At 35.6% G+C, this 22,657-nt stretch overlaps 1 protein-coding gene across 10 annotated transcripts in view; it reads right to left on the bottom strand.

The window, feature by feature from the left end:
* Positions 1–22,657, bottom strand: part of DZIP3 (DAZ interacting zinc finger protein 3) — a 177,227-nt gene that overhangs the window by 87,320 nt on the left and 67,250 nt on the right. For 9 of the 10 annotated variants that reach the window (XM_077118451.1, XM_077118456.1, XM_077118455.1 and 6 more), the window contains 4 exons: positions 7,796–7,915; positions 6,373–6,474; positions 3,478–3,570; positions 2,610–2,662 (listed from right to left, as the gene is read on the bottom strand). In XM_077118451.1, the coding sequence (XP_076974566.1) occupies positions 2,610–2,662; positions 3,478–3,570; positions 6,373–6,474; positions 7,796–7,915 (368 nt within the window). The remainder of the gene's footprint in view (positions 1–2,609; positions 2,663–3,477; positions 3,571–6,372; positions 6,475–7,795; positions 7,916–22,657) is intronic. The other variant, XM_077118454.1, reaches the window with a different exon arrangement.

Below are 22,657 nucleotides of genomic sequence, written 5' to 3' on the forward strand. Positions count from 1 at the left end.
GTGTATTTTATTTTATATAAACCATCACTTGAAAAACCTCACCTTAAAAAATTGCAATGTTTAGAAATGCATTTATAATTAGTACAATTGTAAAGAACAGCAAGAAAATGATTACTGTGAAAGAGTGGATAATTATTACCTAAGGGGAAGGAGTAGAGTTGCAGAGTGGGCAGGAACATCTAAGATTCTTCTGGATTGCTGGTAAAGTTCAATTTGTTGATCCGGCTGGGGTCATGGGGTGTTTGCTTTATCATTATTTGTTAAACTCTGCATTTTAAAAATTCTTTCTTTTCTTTATGTATATCTTAATAACAATAAAACATTTTAAGGTTTTTTAAAAAAACGATAACCAAATATTTTGTCATTCATTCATAAAATCTCAAAAAATATTTTTTCCACTTTTGTAATATAATCCTACCAGATTTCTCCCCAGAAGACAACTATAAGACATGGGCAAATTACAAAAAGCAACTCCTTGAAAACACTGGAGAGTGGTCAGAAGCAGATTTGACTCTGGTAGAAGACCACATCTTCAAAGGAAGGGAGATGGGTATGAAATAAGTACATCAAGCTGGTAGCTTTCATCCTGGAGCCAAGCATAGTCTAGCAGAAAATCCATCTCATTGTCTGGGAACCAGAAAATGGAAATCAAGGAACCATGGCTACTGAAGAGAGTGGAGGAATCCCAGAAGGGAAGAAGAGGCCTCCAAATTCTTTCTAGTCACATCTCTGACTGACCATTCAATCAAACATGTGGAACAGACACAAAGTAACTCAGCTAAAGGCAAAAAGTCTCAACTGAGATTGGAACCAATTTCATATCCAACAATCCATCCAATTCAACTGCCTGTCAAAACAAAAGAACATTTCTCACTGAAGAAAAATAAAATTCAGAATCTCTACCTCTATTACGTATTTATTGAGTGTCAACTACTTGCCAAACATTATACTATGTACTAGGGAAAACTAGTTAGCAAGATAAAGTTCTTGTCATCAGTTACAGTTAAATATAGCCAAGAAAGTATGATAAAAGTCAGTAAGTGTTTTGATAGGGGAAGTAGAGGAAATACATGACTGGTGTACCTAATCTAATTTAAATAAAGCTTTCCATCCATTTTAAACAGGTAAAACAAAAAAAGAAGAGTGTTCCTGGCAAAGCCTTGAGGTAAAATAAATGGCACAGTAAAGACACTAGAAGAAGCTCAGTATAGTTGATGTATATACAGAAAAAGAAGAATGACAATAGTTCCTCAGGGACCAAGGGACTAAAGAGCCAAGCCAAAGAGTTTGAACTTAATTTTAAGAGCAATGAGAAGCTTCAGGAAGATTTTCAAGCAGAGAAGTAATAAATTCAATCTTCATTTAGAAAAGTCATCTTGGCTGCTATGTTAAACTAGAAAAAAGAAAAAAGCTAGGGCAGGAAGACCAGTTAAGAAGCTGTTTCGTAATTCCAAATGAGAAATAACGACTAATCTCTTTAAGTTTAGTGGAAGTGGGTAAGCAAAGACAGGGAGGCATTTATAAGATATTTAAAAGTTAAACTGATATGACTGTTTTTTTGCATGGGCAACCTCTGGGAATCAAACCCAGGCAGGTGAGAATTTGCCACTGAGCCACCACTGCACTGCCCTGATATGACTTTTAAAAGTTACAGAGCAGAGGGTGGGCCGCGGTGGCTCAGCGGGCAAAGTGCTTGCCTGCTATGCCGGAGGACCTCGGTTCGATTCCCGGCCCCAGCCCATGTAACGAAAACGGAGAAACAAAATACAATAAAACAAGAAAATGTTTAAAAGATGTTTCCCTTTCTTCCTCTCTTCCTTCCTTCTATCCTTCCTTCCTTCTCTCTGTCTTTCCTTTAAAAAAAAAAAAAAAAAAAAAGTTACAGAGCAGAGCTGGAAGAAAGATCACTAGTTCAGTTCTGGACATGCTAAATTGTAGATTTTTCTGAAAAACAGAAGTGAAGTTACATGCATGCAGGTATGTATTGATGCAAGCATGGATTTTTAGGGATAGATCTTTGCCAAAGACAGTTCTTAAGACTTTGGATTTTAAGGGAAAATAGATGCCTTAGATATCAATGTAATCTCCCTGGGAGACTGAAAAATGGCAGACATTAATGCTCTAATTAGAAGAAAACCCAAGCAACAGATTAGGAGACTTTTTTATATTGAAATTTCTAATTTCAATAGCAATCTACCTCTCTAAATTCTTAGCTTATAATATATATTCCCATGAAGCCTACAATTTTCTCATCTAACAAACAAGAAGATTCAAATTATGAGACAAGCTTAGAGGTCTGGATGAGTTTTACAAGTTGGGAGAAAGTTTTTATATCACAACAATCTAACAAATAAAGAAAAATAGGTATTGCTTTCAAGACAAGATTTTTTCAAACTTGAGTGAAAAGTGTCTAGCGATACTTTTCTTTCTCTGCTTTGGAATGTCAACATCTACTATGGTGTGGAAAGAAAAAAGACAAATAGTTATAATTTAACACAGTTTTTTCCCTACCCCTACTCCTCCCTTTACGTTTACTAGAGTACCAACAAGTGACAGAAACTCAGAAGAAAAAAGAAAGTGAGCATCAGAATATTTTATTTCAAACTTACCTTTCTCCTAAATTTTCAAGGGTTACATATTCATCCTTTCTCACAACTTCAAACTGCAAGTGACAGAAAAAAAAATAGCCCTAATGCAGTTCAATTTTCAAAATTCTTTACTATTATATTAAGACAGTAAGAATTAAGCCATAGTGAATATAAAAAAGATGAAGGAGAAGTAACAGGGTGAACCATAAACAATCCTGATCAAACAACAAACTGTAGAATGCCTTTTAAAGCAGTTTTAGTTTGCAATATTAATGAATTTAAATGGAAAATTTGAAATACAAAAGTGACATATCTAAAGATAAAGAAATAAATAAGAAACAGTTCTAATTATAATATTATAATATTGATCTATTCAGTTACACACTGAAAATTCAACAAGCTATTTCATTAATTTAAAAATAACATGGACATCATTTAAGTATATTTATATAACAGATACTATATGATGGTCTATTCATATTACCTCATTTAAAATGCAAGCTAGTGCATTTTATTTCAAGATTAGCTATTTTTTCATAGGATGACATTTGTAAGATAAAAGAGGTTCAAAAGGTCTGAAATTATTTTTAATCTTAAGTGGCACAGAATTAGTTTAACTGTTGTCCTTGTTTCATTATACACTCTCCTCTTTGGTACAGGTAGGGCCTGCTTTGTCTCTCCTCCTTATCACTGTGTCTATTTCTTAAATTTTATTATTCTTAAAGACCATTTAAATACTACTTTGGATAAATCATAGCAATAGGAACATTAGAGAGTTTAGTTACCATTAAAAAGAATATACAAAGAATCTCATAATTAAGACCCCCAAATCTGTTTCAAGTGAAAAAAAATCATTCCAGTGAAAAAAGAGTAAGAGAAAAATACTCACCAAAATTTTAACAATTCCAGGTATATCACACTGTAGCATCCTTACCATGTCACCTGTACATCCTTTCTTTAAACATTTTTTTCCACTAAAATTCTATATTATCAGTAGGAAAAAATAATAACAACAGAATAAAAAACAACAGAAAACAATCTCTGATATGCAAATCTGATTATATTTAAATAAAGTTAGAAGCAGAAGTTGGTATATGGAAAACTGAAAGGTATGATTAAATAATGGAGAGTTACATGTTCAAAGATAGTCTGTTTTATAATTCCTATTAGAATTCCAGCAACCTTTCATGCAGAAATGTAAAACCTGACCCTCAAATTCATATGGAACTGCAAAGGGCCCTGAATAACCAAAAGAATTTTGAAAAAGAAGAGAATGTTGGAGGATTTATACTTCCCAATTTCAAACTGTACAACAGAGCTACAGTAAACAAAACAGTGTGGTACTGGAATAAAGACAGACATATAGACCAACGGAATAGAATTAAAAGTAAAGACATAAATCAATATAGCTATAGCTAAATGAATTTCAAGAAGGGTACTAAAGTACATGCAATAGGGAAAGAATGGTCTCAACAAATGGTGTTGGGAAAACTGGACTTACACATGCAAAAGAATGAAGTTAAATCCCTACCTCATACCATACGCAAATATTAACAAAATGGATTAAGGATTTAAATAGAAGATCTACAACTATAAGATGTTTAGGAGATAGCACAGAGGCAAATCTTCATGACTTGGGATTCAGTAACAGATTGTTAGATATAATACCAAAAGTAAGAGCAACAACAACAAAAAGTAGACAACTGTGACTTAAAACTCAAAACTTTTGTACATCAAAGGACATTATCAAGAAAGCAAAAAGACAACCTACAGAATGGGAAAAACATTTGCAAACCAAGTATCTGATAAGGGCTTAATATCCAGAATATAAAAATAACTTTTGCAATGCAACAAAAAAAAGACAATCCCACTTAAAGATGGGCAAAAGAATTAAACAGACATTTTTCCAAAGAGGATATGCAAATGGTCAATAAGCAAGATACTCAACATCATTAGTCATTAGGGTAATAAAATCAAAACCTCAATGAGATACCATTTCACACCCACAAGATGGCTATTAAAAAATGGAAAATAACAAGGGGAACAATGGAAAAACAAGTGCTGCAAAGGATGTAGAAACATTGAAATTCCAGCGCATTTTTGGCAGGAATATAAAATGGTGCAACCACTGTGAAAAGCAATATAACACATCCTTAAAAAGTTAAATATAGAATTAACCGGTGGCATTATTCAGAATAACCAAAAGCAAGAAACAACCAAAGTGTCAATCAACAAATGAATGGATAAGCAAAATATGGTATATACACAAAGGAAATATTATTCACCCATTAGAAAGAACAGACTTCTAAGACATGCTGCAACATAAGAGAAACTTGAAAACATTATGCTCAGTGAAATATACAAGACACAGAGGAACAAATATTGTATGGTGTCACTTTTAGGAGATCTCTAGAAACAGCAAATCTGCAGAGACAGAAAGTAGATAAGAGGTAACCAGGGAATGGAATGGGGGCAGGGAAGGTGGGAAAGAGGAGCTTATGTTTGCTGGATATGGAGTATGCACATAAATAAAATTTTTGAAAAGTAAATAAGGGGATCCATTTCAAATGTCAATGGACTTCTAGTTTAAAATACATGCATGTACTTTTCTCTCTTAATTCCACTTCAAAATCTCTAAGTAGCTATATAGCCTAAATGTATTCACTGTCCCAGGAAAAAGAAAAAAAAAACTTCAAATAATAAAATAGACAAATTAAATGAGTGTAAAAAGGAACTAAATCTCTAACAGACACCTGAGGATTCCAGAGAAAAGAAAAGCATAAACATGCTGAGCTCTCACTCTGGTTCTGACATTGCTGTTTCCTCTGGATACATTACTTAAGTTCCCTCCCCTTTCTCTTCCTAAAAATGAGCAATAAGAATATATTTGCTCCTATAATCAAAGAAACTGAAACGTATTTACAAAATGCTTTAAAAAATGAATGCTTTACAAAATAATTTTTACAGTTTAAAAATTCACCTATTTTATCTGTTAATCCTCACAATAACTCTGTATATTATTATTCTCACTTCACAGCTTTAAAAAATGAACCTCAGAGGTTAAATTATCAGCCTATTGTAAAAAAAAAAAAACTGGCAAGTGGCTCAATCTGGACTTAAACCCAGATCTCCTAACTCTATATACAATGTTCTTTGTACTATTCCACAATTGCTCAATAAGGGTTTTCTGTTGTTTGTACAATGTAACAATATTATAGGAAGAAACATTAGGCCCAATTTATGGTCATTATCTCTCTAAAGAATAATTAATATACAATTGGGTGTGGATTTTCACTTAAATTTTAGGGGTAAAGAACACAATTTGGTTATATGACTTCAGCTAAATATAAATAATTCCAAATATATTTTTTGAAGACTATAAAATGTATCATTGTTCTCTATCCTTAAAACAGAAATTATCCTCAAAATTATATAATTACCTTTTCTGTGTGCTTATTAAGCAATTTTTCTCTGATTCTATATCTATCAGGTGAATGTACTCTTCAACAATACTACTATTCTTAGACTATAAATTTCTAGAGGGAAGGGAACAAATTGATAGAAATCAGCAAAACAATTATCAGAGTACTTCCTACAAAGAGCTACTTAATGAATGGTGATCATGAATAAGGAGAGGTGAGGAGAAAAGCATCAGAAAAATGGGGAGGAAAAAAAAGGAAGAAAAAAGGAGGTAGAATGTGAACAGGAAGAAATTAAGGCAAAAGAAAGGGCAGAGGGAGAAATGCTGAAATACAATTTTAAGAAGGAAAAGCAAATATAATACCTGATCATTTTCACCCGGATATTTTAAATTTTTGAACTTTTTCCAACAAAATTTATGGAAGTAAACACAGCAGCTTTTACTGCACATTAACTGGAAAAAACCCTGGAAAATAATAAAAGTTGTTGATATGGAAATAGTAATTCATGTAGCTACAGAAAATAGCACTTCAAGTCACTTTTAAAATTGTTTTGTAAGTAAATGAGCACTACATGGTATTCAACAAATCATTGGTAATCAAGAACTTTAGAAATCATTTTTACAATGTGAAAGTCAGAAAAATTGGGGCAGAAAAAAAGAATAATTTTGAACAAGTCAATGCAATATTTTCAGTTTGCTATGCACAATAATTATCAGAAACTCAGTAACTTTTGTAGAGGAATATGCTACCTACCCCCTCTTTTGCCTCCATTTTTACATTTCTGCTTTCCCCTAGCTCCATTCTATCCCATTATTCCCTTAATCTCCTGTAGCCAAGCATTAGACCTCAGATTTTCTCCCTTGGGGACAGATGGCTCTGAGCTACTGTGTTATCCCAGGATATAGACTTGTCCTTTCCACTCAGCCTTCCCTGGTAATTAAAACCTGCTGCATTTCAAGAGGTAGACTCTATCGTACATGCTGTTGGATGACTGGAACCCCGAAGTCTCCACTGCAAACCTTAAGACCATGTCATCAAGTAACCTAAGCCAAGACTGAGCTTGCCCAGCCCTGAGCACTGACCCTTACCAGGTCCACTTCTCAATCCCTATCTTATCCTAATTAATAGATTATAGCTTTCTCCTCCCTATCTATACCAGCTGCTGTACATGTCATGCCTTGCAGCGGAGATTTCAGTTATTTTACAGATATGATACCAGATTTGTCATAGTCACATCCTCTCATCCTTTCTTGTAATTCCCATAGTCTTATTCTGATAGTTCTAGAGAGGAACTAGACTTGAGGTACCCTGATTGTTGAATTTCCTCAAATGAAGGCTTCCATCCACCAAGGTTCACAGAAATGATAATGATAATTACTTCCTCACATGATTCCTGAGGAATGATAACCTTTCACTTTAGTAAATAAAATGCTACTATTCTCAACCCATTACGTTCTAATATAATGTAAATCATTTTTTAGGTCATTTCACTGTGTTCTTGGAAGGATATTAGTTATAACTTAAGAGGCATGTGAATGTTTCAAAAGGCTTAGCAAAACCAATTCACTTTTTTATTGACTCACAGAATATAAATAACTCCTATTCACTCTGAATCTAAGTTCTCAGTTGTGGTTAAACAACTTCTCAACTACATTAATGCAGTAATTACTGTAAAATATCCATTTTTAAAGGATATTTTGATGAATGGTAATAAAATAATTTTTAGTTAGTTTAATTTTATAACTACATTTTAAAAAATACTTAGTTAACTGGTAATTATAGTACCTTATAATTGTTGTTCTTTAAGATGTCAGCTTCACAAGATCGCTCACAATCTAGAAAACTGCAAATGGTCTGTCTCGTTATATTACTTTCGGATGTCTTGATAAAATTATCAAGAAGATCCTAGATATAAGACATGGAAAGCAATGTCATGAATTAGTAATATGAAATTGAGACCACAATACTGCATTAAGCAATATGTCCATTTCCTATCTCTTTTTGAAGGAACTGTAAATCTTCTTTTAAAAAACAGTAACAGAATATATTTTCACTCAAAGTAAACTATATATATATATATATATACAGACCCTTAATTAGGAATCCCAGATTTCTTACTGTATACAAAAATAGCAAAGGTGAGAAGTCGATATTTGAAGTAAACCTTTTTCTACCATTCTAACTCATAACAAAAACACCTGGCAGTTTTCTATCAAGAATTACTTGCTCTGCTATCAATACAGACAGATAAATCACTGAAGTCCAGAAGAATCTTTGCCAGGACTAGTCCCTGGACACCATGTTGGCAGGGAAACTACTATAGTGGTGGAATATACTGCCCATTGTCATAAAAAGCAGAAATAGTGCAACAGAAATATGTTTCCAATGTAAAGCTACAACTTGAAATGCATGTTTCCATTTTTAAATGTTGGTTAAATGTGTGTGCAACACAATTATCAGATCTAAGTTAGGCCCTTAGAAGGGTAGTATTAAAAGATTTCTAATAGCATTAATGCTAATATACTGGGAATACATGATATGATAAATAAACTCTATAGACTATTTTATGAATTTAGCCACCATTTATAAAATTCCTTTGCTGGCACTCAGAATTTTAAATAAATGGCCCAAATTGAAAAATAAAGCTCTTTAATCCAATTCTACTAGAACATTTAAAATATCAAGATGTGAGAGAAGAAAGGAGAAACATTCATGGGCCTGCCAGTTTGAAGGTAGGATATCCTGCCAGGATAGTTAATGGCTAAGTGAAGATGATAAAAACAAAAGGACAGAAGTCCCACTATGTATATAACCACTGGAGTTTCACAGATCTCAAATTTAATAGTTCAAAATTGATTACTGACTCTCCCACTAAATTTTTTACTCATCACTCATTCCTTGTCCTCTCTCCTTAGTCTCTGGCATTCATTTCATTCATCAAATATTTACTGAATTCCTTTTATGGACCAGGTACTTCCAGGTATTCAGGACATAATAAATAAGACTGAACATAACAGGCATATACAGCCTTCATGGAAATCAATCTCAACATATGGAACCACTATCCGTCAAGCTGCAAACCAGAAATCTTGAAGTCATCCATGATACCTCTTTTCTATACTCTTCAGATACAATATATCAGCAAGTGCTACTGAGTCTTCTTCCAAATTGTATTACAAATTCTTCCACTTCTCTCCATCACTTCGTCTTGTCTAGCTTACTAACCTTAACAGCTGCCTAACCCATCCCCCACTTCCCCACTCACCCCTCTCCAAACCATTCTTCACACTGAAGCTCTTTCCAAGGACTGACTACAAGTCCCAGTAGAATCTACTGGAACTGACCCTAGTCATCTCTGGTCCATCTCTTCAAATTCATCTCTAGCCTCAAACCCCCTCACTCACTATACACGTTCACATGGTTTTATATTTTTAGTTACTCTAATTTAGTCTTTGAAGCCCAAGGGCCTTTCCATTTTCTACTCCATTTACCTGGACTGCTTTTCCCCCCACTCTTTACAAAGCTAATTTCATTCTCAATCTTCTGGTTTCAACTTAAATATCACCTCCTCAGAGAGGTCTTTCCTAATCACTATGTGTATGCACGCACATAGACACAGACAGACAGACAGATAGATAGTCAGACAGACAGATACTTATGTATATATGTACGTGTACATGTTTGTATGTCTTATGTCTTTGTGTATGCACACTGTTCTTCATTTTTTCTATCCCAGCCCCTTGTTTGTTTTGTTCTGAACCTTAACCACAAAATGTAAATATTTTATTAGCTGGTTTACATTCTTAACTCCATCCTTATCCCAAATGCAGAAGCTATTCAAAGTCCTAAATTCTATAACACATATTTTATTATAATCTGATTGTATCGTCATACTGATTAAAAGTCATTAGGGGTTTCATATTACTCTCAAGATAAAGTCAGATCCTTACACAGCTTATCAATCATTCTGTGAATTGGACAACATTTAAAGGAGTATCTTGTACATTCATGAAATAAGAATAAGATGTTATTTTTCTAAAAAGGAACAGCCATAACAGAAAAAAAAGAACACTTTGTAGTAACTAAAATTTTAAAAAGTTTAATAGAAGTACAGACAAAAAGGTAATATTAAAAAAAAGTATTTTTCTATAATCCCTTTCCCTAAACGAACATATTTTGAAAACAAATTTGCCATAATTATAACAAGTGATGTCTCTAAAAAATTTGAGCTGCTCTATAGGATAAATGAACCTTGACCTCTTGAGGTTGTATCTTGGATATACATTTTAAAGCTGTCAGTAATTATTGTCATCTGTTGAGTTCATTAGCCATCTAGTGTTCTTTTTTTATTAATTAAAAAAATTAACTAACACAACATTTAGAAATCATTCCATTCTACATATACAATCAGTAATTCTTAATATTATCACATAGATGCAGATTCATCGTTTCTTAGTACATTTGCATTGATTTAGAAAAAGAAAGAGAAAGACAACAGAAAAAGAAATAAAACAATAATAGAGAGAAAAAATTAAGAAAAAAGAAAACAGAAAAAAAAAAACTATACCTCAGATGCAGCTTCATTCAGTGTTTGAACATAATTACATTACAATTAGGTAGTATTGTGCTGTCCATTTCTGAGTTTTTGTATCCAGTCTTGTTGCACAGTCTGTATCCCTTCAACTCCAATTACCCATTATCTTGCCCTATTTCTATCTCCTGATGGTCTCTGTTACCAATGACATATTCCAAGTTTATTCTCGAATGTTGGTTCACATCAGTGGGACCATACAGTATTTGTCTTTTAGTTTTTGGCTAGACTCACTCAGCATAATGTTCTCTAGGTCCATCCATGTTATTACATGCTTCATAAGTTTATTCTGTCTTAAAGCTGCATAATATTCCATCGTATGTATATACCACAGTTTGTTTAGCCACTCGTCTGTTGATGGACATTTTGGCTGTTTCCATCTCTTTGCAATTGTAAATAATGCTGCTATAAACATTGGTGTGCAAATGTCCGTTTGTATCTTTGCCCTTAAGTCCTTTCAGTAGATACCTAGCAATGGTATTGCTGGGTTGTATGGCAATTCTATATTCAGCTTTTTGAGGAACTGCCAAACTGCCTTCCACAGTGATTGCACCATTTGACATTCCCACCAACAGTGGATAAGTGTGCCTCTTTCTCCACATCCTCTCCAGCACTTGTCATTTTCTGTTTTGTTGATAATGGCCATTCTGGTGGGTGTGAGATGATATCTCATTGTGGTTTTGATTTGCATTTCTCTAATGGCCAGGGACATTGAGCATCTCTTCATGTGCCTTTTGGCCATTTGTATTTTCTCTTCTAAGAGGTGTCTGTTCAAGTCTTTTCCTCATTTTATAATTGGATTGGCTGTCTTTTTGTTGTTGAGTTGAACAATCTCTTTATAAATTCTGGATACTAGACCTTTATCTAATATGTAGTTTCCAAATATTGTCTCCCATTGTGTAGGCTGTCTTTCTACTTTCTTGATGAAGTTCTTTGATGCACAAAAGTTTTAATTCTGAGGAGCTCCCATTTATTTATTTATTTCTTCAGTGCTCTTGCTTTAGGTTTAAGGTCCATAAAACCGCCTCCGATTGTAAGATTCATAAGATATCTCCCTACATTTTCCTCTAACTGTTTTATGGTCTTAGACCTAATGTTTAGATCTTTGATCCATTTTGAGTTAACTTTTGTATAGGGTGTGAGATACGGGTCCTCTTTCATTCTTTTGCATATGGATATCCAGTTCTCTAGGCACCATTTATTGAAGAGACTGTTCTGTCTCAGGTGAGTTGGCTTGACTGCCTTATCAAAGATCAAGTGTCCATAGATGAGAGGGTCTATATCTGAGCACTCTGTTTGATTCCATTGGTCGATATATCTATCTTTATGCCAGTACCATGCTGTTTTGACCACTGTGGCTTCATAATACGCCTTAAAGTCAGGTAGCATGAGACCTCCAGCTTCGTTTTTTTCTCCTCAAGATACTTTAAGCAATTCGGGGCACCCTGCCCTTCCAGATAAATTTGCTTATTGGTTTTTCTATTTCTGAAAAATAAGTTGTTGGGATTTTGATTGGTATTGCATTGAATCTGTAAATCAATTTAGGTAGAATTGACATCTTAACTATATTTAGTCTTCCAATCCATGAACACGGTATGCCCTTCCATCTATTTAGGTCTTCTGTGATTTCTTTTAACAGTTTTTTTGTAGTTTTCTTTGTATAGGTCTTTTGTCTCTTTAGTTAAATTTATTCCTAAGTATTTTATTCTTTTAGTTGCAATTGTAAATGGAATTCGTTTCTTGATTTCCCCCTCAGCTTGTTTGTTGCTAGTGTATAGAAACACTACCGATTTTTGAATGTTGATCTTGTAACCTGCTACTTTGCTGTACTCATTTATTAGCTCTAGTAGTTTTGCTGTGGATTTTTCAGGGTTTTCGACGTATAGTATCATATCATCTGCAAACAGTGATAGTTTTACTTCTTCCTTTCCAATTTTGATGCCTTGTATTTCTTTTTCTTGTCTAATTGCTCTGGCTAGAACCTCCAACACGATGTTGAATAACAGTGGTGATAATGGACATCCTTGTCTTGTTCCTGATCTTAGGGGGAAAGTTTTCAATTTTTCCCCATTGAGGATGATATTAGCTGTGGGTTTTTCATATATTTGTCTATCATTTTAAGGAAGTTCCCTTGTATTCCTATCCTTTGAAGTGTTTTCAACAGGAAAGGATGTTGAATCTTGTCAAATGCCTTCTCTGCATCAATTGAGATGATCATGTGATTTTTCTGCTTTGATTTGTTGATATGGTGTATTACATTAACTGATTTTCTTATCTTGAACCATCCTTGCATACCTGGGATGACTCTTACTTGGTCATGATGTATAATTCTTTTAATGTGTTGCTGAATTTGATTTGCTAGAATTTTGTTGAGGATTTTTGCATCTATATTCATTAGAGAGATTGGTCTGTAGTTTTCTTTTTTTGCAATATCTTTGCCTGGTTTTGGTATGAGAGTGATGTTGGCTTCATAGAATGAATTAGGTAGCTTTCCCTCCGCTTCAATTTTTTTGAAGAGTTTGAGCAGGGTTGGTACTAATTCTTTCTGAAATATTTGGTAGAATTCACATGTGAAGCCATCTGGTCCTGGACTTTTATTTTTGGGAAGCTTTTGAATGACTGATTCAATTTCTTTACTTGTGATTGGTTTGTTGAGGTCATCTATTTCTTCTTGAGTCAAAGCTGGTTGTTTATACCTTTCTAGGAACCCGTCCATTTCATCTAAATTGTTGTATTTATTAGCATAAAGCTGTTCATAGTATCCTGTTATTACCTCCTTTATTTCTGTGAAGTCAGTAACGTTATGTCTTCTCTTCCATTTCTGATCCTATTTATTTGCATCCTCTCTCTTCTTCTTTTTGTCAATCTTGCTAAGAGCCCATCAATCTTGTTGATTTTCTCATAGAACCAACTTCTGGTTTTATTGATTTTTTCTATTGTTTTCATGTTCTCAATTTCATTTATTTCTGCTCTAATCTTTGTTATTTCTTTCCTTTGCTTGCTTTGGGGTTAGTTTGCTGTTCTATCTTCAGTTCTTCCAAGTGGACAGTTAATTCCCAAATTTTTGCCCTTTCTTCTTTTTTGATATAGGCATTTAGGGCAATAAATTTCCCTCTTAGCACTGCCTTTGCTGGATCCCATAGTTTTGATATGTTGTGTTTTCATTTTCATTCGCCTCGAGATATTTACTAATTTCTCTTGTAATTTCTTCTTTGACCCACTGGTTGTTTAAGAGTGTGTTGTCGAGTCTCCATGTATTTGTGAATTTTCTGGCACTCTGCCTATTATTGATTTCCAACTTTATTCCTTTATGATCTGTGAAAGTGTTGTGTATGATTTCAATCTTTTTAAATTTGTTGAGACTTGCTTTGTGACCCAGCATATTGTCTATCCTTGAGAATGATCCATGAACACATGAGAAAAAGGTGTATCCTGCTGTTGTGGGGTGTAATGTTCTATGAAGGCCTGTTAAATCTAGTTCATTTGTTTTATTATTCAAACTCTCTGTTTCTTTATTGATCCTCTGTCTAGATGTTCTGTCCATTGATGAGAGTAGGGATTTGAAGCCTCCAACTATTATGGTAGATGTGTCTATTTCCCTTTTCAGTATTTGTAGTGTATTCCTCACGTATTTTGGGGCATTCTGGTTCGGTGCGTAAATATTTATGATTGCTATGCTTTCTTGTTTAATTGTTCCTTTTATTAGTAGATAGTATCCTTCTTTGTCTCTTTTAACTGTTTTACATTTGAAGTCTAATTTGTTGGATATTAGTATAGCTACTGCTCTTTTCTGGTTGCTATTTGCATGAAATATCTTTTCCTAACCTTTCACTTTCAACCTATGTTTATCTTTGGGTCTAAGATGTGTTTCCTGTAGACAGCATATAGAAGGATCCTGTTTTTTAATCCATTCTGCCAGTCTATGTCTTTTGATTGGGGAATTCAGTCCATTAACACTTAGTGTTATTACTGTTTGGGTAATACTTTCCTCTACCATTTTGTCTTTTGTATTATATGTATCATATCTAATTTTCCTTCTTTCTACACTCTTCTCCATACCTCTCTCTTCTGTCTTTTTGTATCTGACTCTAGTGCTCCCTTTAGTATTTCTTTCAGAGCTGGTCTCTTGGTCACAAATTCTCTCAGTGACTTTTTGTCTGAAAATGTTTTAATTTCTCCCTCATTTTTGAAGGACAATTTTGCTGGATATAGGAGTCTTGGTTGGCAGTTTTTCTCTTTTAGTAATTTAAATATATCATCCCACTGTCTTCTTGCCTCCATGGTTTCTGCTGAGAAATCTATACATAGTCTTATTGGGTTTCCCTTGTATGTGATGGATTGTTTTTCTCTTGCTGCTTTCAAGATCCTCTCTTTCTCTTTGACCTCTGACATTCTAACTAGTAAGTGTCTTGGAGAACGCCTATTTGTGTCTAATCTCTTTGGGGTGCGCTGCACTTCTTGGATCTGTAATTTTAGGTCTTTCATAAGAGTTGGGAAATTTTCAGTGATAATTTCTTCCATTAGTTTTTCTCCTCCTTTTCCCTTCTCTTCTCCTTCTGGGACACCCACCACACGTATATTTGTGCACTTCATATTATCATTCAATTCCCTGAGCCCCTGCTCAAATTTTTCTATTCTTTTCCCTATAGTTTCTGTTTCTTTTTGGATTTCAGATGTTTCATCCTCCAGTTCACTAATTCTAACCTCTGTCTCTTAAAATCTACCATTGTAGGTTTCCATTGTTTTTTTCATCTCTTCTACTGTATCTTTCATTCCCATAAGTTCTGTGATTTGTTTTTTCAGACTTTCCATTTCTTCTTTTTGGTCATCCCTTGCCTTCTTCATGTCCTCCCTCAATTTATTGATTTGGTTTTTGAAGAGGTTTTCCATTTCTGTTCGTATATTCAGAATTAGTTGTCTCAGCTCCTGTATCTCATTTGAACAATTGTTTTTTTCCTTTGTCTGGGCCATATCTTCAATTTTCCTGGTGTGTTTTGTTATTTTTCGCTGGCGTCTGGACATTCAATCAGATTTCCCTGAGTGTGAGACCCAGGAGGTTGAAAGATTTTCCTGTGAAGTCTCTGGGCTCTTTTTTTTTTATCCTGCCCAGTAGGTGGCGCTTGTCTGTCTGCGGGTCCCACCAGCAAAAGATGTTGTGGCTCCTTTATTAGTGCCAATATTGGTGTTTGGTTGGACCCAGTCACTGCCACTATCAGAAACTCCCTCCTCTCCCTCCGGGCAGTCACCTGTGGGGGAGAGGCACCAGTCGCCAGCCGCCATGGCTTGGGGAACACGCCGATCCGAGACCCGCCGCTGTACCGGGAAGCCACCTGCGGGGGAGGGGCGCCGGTTGCCGGCCGCCACGGCTTTGGGAGCCCGCTGATCCGAGACTCGTAGCCGGTCCGGGAAGCCACCCGCGAAAGAGGGGCGCCGGCTGCCGTGGCTTGGGAAACTTGCCTCTCTGAGACTCTCAGCCGGTCCGGGAAGGAGGGAGGGAGGGGCACCGGCCGCCATCTGCCGCGGCCCGGGGAAGCGCGCGCCGCTCTGGGAGCTCACCGCAGCAGAGTCTAGCAGATGGTCCAGCCAGTGCAGACTGGGGTACACTGTGTGTCCGGTCCCTGCCGTGGCCCTGGGAGCTGTTCCGCACTGTTTCTGGTCACCTAGTAGTTGCTCTGGAGGAGGAACTAAGACACACGTACCTTACTAACCCGCCATCTTGGCCAAGTGTTTAGTGTTCATTTTTAACCTTGAGCTTCGGTCAGTAAGTTTTTCTTCATTTTGAGTTCCACTGGGCCTGTTATATTTTTAACCAAATGGGTCTACAGCTCCAAAATTTGCCATTTATGGAAACAAATAATTATTTTTAACCCAGACCAAATGTATGAAAATTAAGTTCTTAGAGAATTTCAGATCTCTTTGTGTTGGTTAGAATGGATTATGAAATGTCCATATTGCTTTCAGAAGAGCTCAAGGAAGGAAATAATTCTCTCTTTTGAACTTCAAACTAAAAAAAATCCTGTAAATTGTTCATATTAACATGTAATTTGCATTCCTGCAAAACCTGAGACAGCTCTGCAGCCCAGACCATTTCCTGTAGCCCCAACCTCTCTCACTTCTTTAGAAAAAGCACATCTCTTAATCACACCCTGATATGGAAAACTGGCACACACTATGGGTCTATCACAAACATATATAACAATAATAATTTGAGACTCTAAACAATTATACAGAAATGACTGTTTTTTCAGAGTCTGCTTATGATACGTCATTTATCTTCTGCACAGTTTCCTAGATCTGTTCGTAATGCTTATGGCTAGCAGTTCAATTCTGCATTTGTTACAGGTGAATAGAATAATTGAGAGCCAATCTTGAAAAAAAAAATCTTCTAATACATGAAAATAAATTGTAGACCTCTGACATTGAGTTTAAAGCAGTATGACTGTGGGGGGTAATTATTAAGCATTGTTTGTAACTACCAAAACAGACTTCTTAACTTTTTTGAAAAAGACATAAGGTTCTTAGATCTAAAATATATAACCTTGACAGTAGAGCTGACCTTGTTATTTCTCAAATTACATTCTGAAACTTTGAAAGTATCCATTGGCTTTCTAAATCTACTGTGGAGTACCTGGACCAGTATTGGATAAACTTATGCTGAATTGTGCTGATTTTAATTAGAAATGAAATACACAGTAGTTTATTTCTCCTTAAAAAAAATGAAATAGAAGGGTAAGGGGCCCTGAGTAGACAAAATCATCTTGATAAAGAAGAATGCAGTTACAAGACTCAGTTTCCAAACGTTAAAACTTATTACAAAACTATAGCAATCAAAACAGATTGATTCTGGCACATGAACAAATAAATATACAGATCAATGGAATTAAAATGAGAACTCAGAAATAAAATCTGAAGATGGCAGCTTGAGAGATGTGGAATTTAGTTAATTCTCTAGAGCAGCTAGTAAACAGCAAAAAATGTCTGACAACAAGTTAGGGACATCCATGACCAGACACACATTGTACATCAGTCTGGAACATGTAGAAGGACCAAAATCACAACACAGAACTTTTAGTAAAATCCCCAAACTCCAGAGGCTAGCATGCCTCCCCCACTGGCATGGCAGGCTCAGTTGAACAAACTTTCCCATGGGAAAAAACAAGTGGTTTCTGTTTGGAGCAAGGAAGAAGAGCTCAGTCAAGCTCTAAGTGTGGTTTTAAGTAACAAATTTGGATGGCTAAAAACAAGCTCCAAGCACAGACAACCCAAGAACAAACAGGCAAGTTATCCTGAGGTCTCTCCCAGCAGAGAAGAGTCGGGCTGAAAAAAAACACCTAAGACTTTTGGAATCAGCCAAGCTCAGAATACAGGAAAAGGGCTATGTCCCATGCAAAGGTGGACAAAGAGCTGGCTACCAATTCCAGCTCTTGATAGGTGAACCTTGGGGGATGGGCACTAATTCTGAAAAGGTATTTCTTTTTTTTAATGCATCTTTTTTATTTTTTTTTTTATTATTCTATGTAGTGTGTAAGAGAAAATGTCAAGCTTTTTCAATGATCAGCCCTGACCCAGGCAAGGGTAGAGTCAAGATAGGTCTGAGAGACAAAGCAGCAAGTTAAGGAGATAAATCACAAAAGGGCTCATTTACCCCAAGGGAAGGAATTCAGATCCCAGGGCATAAGCCTTAAACCAGCATTCTATCTCAGCCTCTGCCTCAGCCATGCCTCTGGCAGGTACAGGGGCAATTTAGAATTAAAAGCACCACCCCACTTTACACTGGTGGGAAGCTGCAGGCTGAGAAGCACCATCTGTAGGGAAGGATAGGAAAAACAGCGTATAGAGGCTTCACTGGAATCTCTGACAATCTGCTGCGTCTCATCCTCAGGAAAAGTTAATACTGATTATACCTATCTCTTGAGACTTGGGTCTGTCTGGGAATATTTGATTGGAGTCAATAATATCTCAGGAGACCCTCCACAAAAAAAAAAAAAAAAAAAAAAAAAAAAAAAAAGATACATTCCAGGTAGGCAGGGCAAGAACCAGAAAACCTAGAGCTAAAAATTTCATATCAGTTAAAAGAAGCTATGCAAGAGGTCTAGAACAGGTTGAACTGAATGCCAAAGAACAGATAGAGAACAAAGTCAATCAACAAGTAAAACCCTAGGTAAAAGAGTAAAATGACAACCAAAATAAACCAATCAAGGAAAAAAAGACACTGAGAAAACAGTAAAACTTAGGAGTAATACTAGGAAAAACAAAGAAATGACCCAGTCAAAGGAAAAACTAATGTTTCAAATGAGATGTAGAAGTGAAAACAACTAATTGGGATTCTATCAAACAAGTTAAACCAAGTCAAAAATCAAATCAGCAAGTTGAGGAAAGATATGGCAAAAGAGATTGCACTGGTTTGAATATATTATGTACCCCAGAAAAGCCATGTATTAATCCTGATCCAATCTTGTGGAAGCAGCTATTTCTTTTAATTGCCATTCAGTACTGTAGGTTGGAAACTTGATTGGATTATCTCCATGGAGATGTGACACACCCAATTGTGGGTATTAAGTTTAATTAGCTGGAGATGAGGCTCCACATATTCCAGATGGGTCTTGATTAGTTAACTGGAATCCTTTGAAAGAGTTAACATTTTGGAGAAACCTTAGAAGCAACAGAGCCAACAGAGAAAGGGCCAGCAAAAACTTCAGATCAGAGCAGACACAAATGTCAACACTTGGAGAACAGAGATATGGATGTCTGTAGATGCTTGGAGCCCAGCAGACATTGCCATGAACCCGGAGAGAGCAAGGGAAGCCAAGAGATGAAAGCCAGCCATGGAGATGTAAAGTAAGGAACCTTCATAGGAACAGAGGCTAAAAGAAATGGAGCCCAAAAGCCAGTGACCAGCAGATGCCAGCCACCTGACTACCCAGCTGACAGAGGTGGTCCTGATCCATTGGCCTTTCTTGATTGTAGGTAACCTCTTGTGGATGCCTTAATTTGTACATTTTCACTTCCTTAGAACTATAAACTTGTAACTTATTAAACTTTCCTTTATAAAAGCTGTTCCATTTCTGGTGTACTGTATTCCAGCAGTTAGCAAACTAACACAGAGATTAAGAAGATATTGAGCAACATAAAGAAGAACTCAAAAGTTTGAAAAACCCAATGGCAGAACTTATGGGAATGAAAGGAACAACAAAAAAGATGAAAACACAACAGAGACTTACAACAGCAGATTTGAAGATGCAGAATAAAAGATTAGTGAACTAGACAACAGGACATCTGAAACCCTACACACAAAAGAGAGAATAGGGAAAAGAATAGAAAAGTATAAGCTGGGTCTTAGGGACTTAAATGACAACATGAAGCTCAGAAATATATGTTATGGGTGACCCAGAAGGAGAAGAGAAGGAAAAAGGGGCAGAAAGAATAATGGTGGAAATAAACACTGAAAATGTCCCATCACTAATGAAAGACATAAAAATACAGATCAAAGATATGAAGTGTACCCCAAGCAGAATAGATGTGCACAGACCTACTCTAAGACACTTACTAAGCAGATTATCAAATGTCAAAGACAAAGAATTCTGAAAGCAGCAAGAGAGAGGCAATGCATCACATACAAAGGAAACTTGATAAGATTTTCTGCAGATTTCTCAGGAGAATCATGGAAGCAAGATGGAAGTGGTATGATATGTTTAAGACAGAAAGAGAAAAAATGCCAACCAAGGATTCTATACTAGCAAAACTGTCCCTAAAAAATGAGAGACACATTAAAATATTTTCAGTCACTGAGAAAGTCTGTGAATAAGAGACCTGCTGTACAAGAAATACTTAAAAGGGGCACTGTAGGCAGCTAGGGAAAGACAGAAAAGAGGTCTGGAAAAGAGTGTAAAAATAAAGACTACCAGTAAGGGTAAGACATGAGAAAAAAAAAAAAAAACATGATATGTAAAATCCAAAGGACAAAATGGTAGAAGAAAGAACTGACTTTACAATAATAATATTAAATTATAAGGGATTAAACTCCTCAATCAAAAGACATAGACTGGCAGAATGAATTTAAAAACAGGACCCATATATACTGTTTACAAGAGACTCACTTTAGATCCAAGGAAAAAATAGGTTGATAGTGAAAAGTTAGAAAATTATATTTCATGCAAACAATGATCAGAAAAGAGAAGAGGTAACTATACTAATATCTGATAAATCAAAATCCAAATGTAAAACAATTAAAAGACACAAAGAAGAATACTATGTATTAATAGAAGGAACAATTCACCAAGAAGACACAAAAATAATAAAAAAGAGATAAAAGTCATATGTTTATATGCCGAACCATAGCACCCCAAAATACATGAGACATACACACTGACAAAACTAAAAGGAGAAGTATACAACTGTACAATAATAGTTGAAGACTTCAATTCCCTGCTCTCATGAATGGATAAAACAACTAAGCAGAGGATTAATAAGAAAAAAAAAAGGATTTTCAGTAATACAATAAATGAACTAGATTTAATAGACATTTATAGAACATTATACCCGACAACAGCAGCACACACATTTTTCTCAAATGCTCATGGATCATTCTCCTACAAAAAAAGAAAGTTACAGTCTAATCTCTTTTATAAACATAGATGCAAAAATCCTCAACAGAGTACTCACAAATCAAATTGAGCAGCACATGTAAAGAACTATACACCATGACTGTGTTAGTTTGTAAGCTGCTGGATCACAATATATCAGAACTGGATATCTCATAAGTACAAATACTTTATAGTTTCACTAATATGAACTAACATTAATGAGCGCACTTTGAGAGTTAAAGTTGAGAACACAGGATATCTGGAGATAGAAAGAGGGTAAAGATCGGGCATTTGACACTAAAGGAGTATATAATGTTCACTGGTTGTATAATCCAGAAATGGATAGCACAGTACTTTCTCATGGCAGCACAATACTGTAAGTACCCTGAACAAAATATGTGTATGGTTGAAATAGGAAGGTTAAGGGCACATATGACACCAGCAGGAAAGACAGAAGATAAAGACTTGACTGTATAACTTTGCAAAATCTAGAGTGGTCAATGATGGTGATTAAATGTACAAATATAAAAATGTTTTTGCATCAGGGAGAACAAATTAACATCAACAGTGTAAAGTGTTGAAAATGGGATTGTATACAGGGAAAAATACAATTAATGCAAGCTACAGTCAATATGCTTCCACTGAATGTAACAAAGGCATTATGCCACAACTAAATGTCAACAAGTGGGGGTTATGGGAGAGAGGTATGGATTCTTTCCAGAAGAAAAGGAAACGTCTTCATACAGAGTATGGTGGCAAACACATGGCTAGTTACTTAGGTTGGACTGTATGATGTGCAAATAAAATTGTTTGGAAATTAACAGGAAGAAACAAGTGCTGGAGAAAATGTGGAGAAAGAGATGAACCTATTCACTGTTGGTAGGGAAGCTGAGAGGTGCAGCCCTTCTGGAGGGCAGTGTGGTGGCCCTCCAGGAGAGTAGGAGTGGCGTTGCTATATGATCTTGCAACCCTATTCCTAGGTATATACCTGGAGGGACTGGGAGTTCAGGATGGACATTAGCACAATGGTAGTTATGGTGGCAGTGTTCACAATTCACAATGAATGGAGGTGGCCTAAAGGTACAGATGACTGAGGAATGGAAGAGGGAACTGTGGTCTTTACATAGAATGGACTACGGAGCTGTTGCAAGAAAGAATGAAGTTGTGACGCATGTAACTAGGTGAACGAACCTTAAGGACAGTATGCTGAATGAAATGTCAAGAGAGAAAAAGACAAATATTATCATACCTCACTCATATAGACTAATTATAATATACAAACTCGGTGAACTGAAGTGGAGAGCATGGGTTATCAGGTAGTGGCCTATTGTAAAGGTTCCTAGTTTGTAAGCTCTTATAGCAGACACATAATATTTAGGAGTCGTAAATGTTATTTCTAAATTCTGAGATACTGAACTATTTGTATATAACATTGTTGTTCCCTGAAACTTTGGGTATTTATGTGACACATGA

Source organism: Tamandua tetradactyla, chromosome 10, assembly GCF_023851605.1.
Source record: "Tamandua tetradactyla isolate mTamTet1 chromosome 10, mTamTet1.pri, whole genome shotgun sequence".
In the NCBI taxonomy this organism is placed as follows: Eukaryota; Metazoa; Chordata; class Mammalia; order Pilosa; family Myrmecophagidae; genus Tamandua; species Tamandua tetradactyla.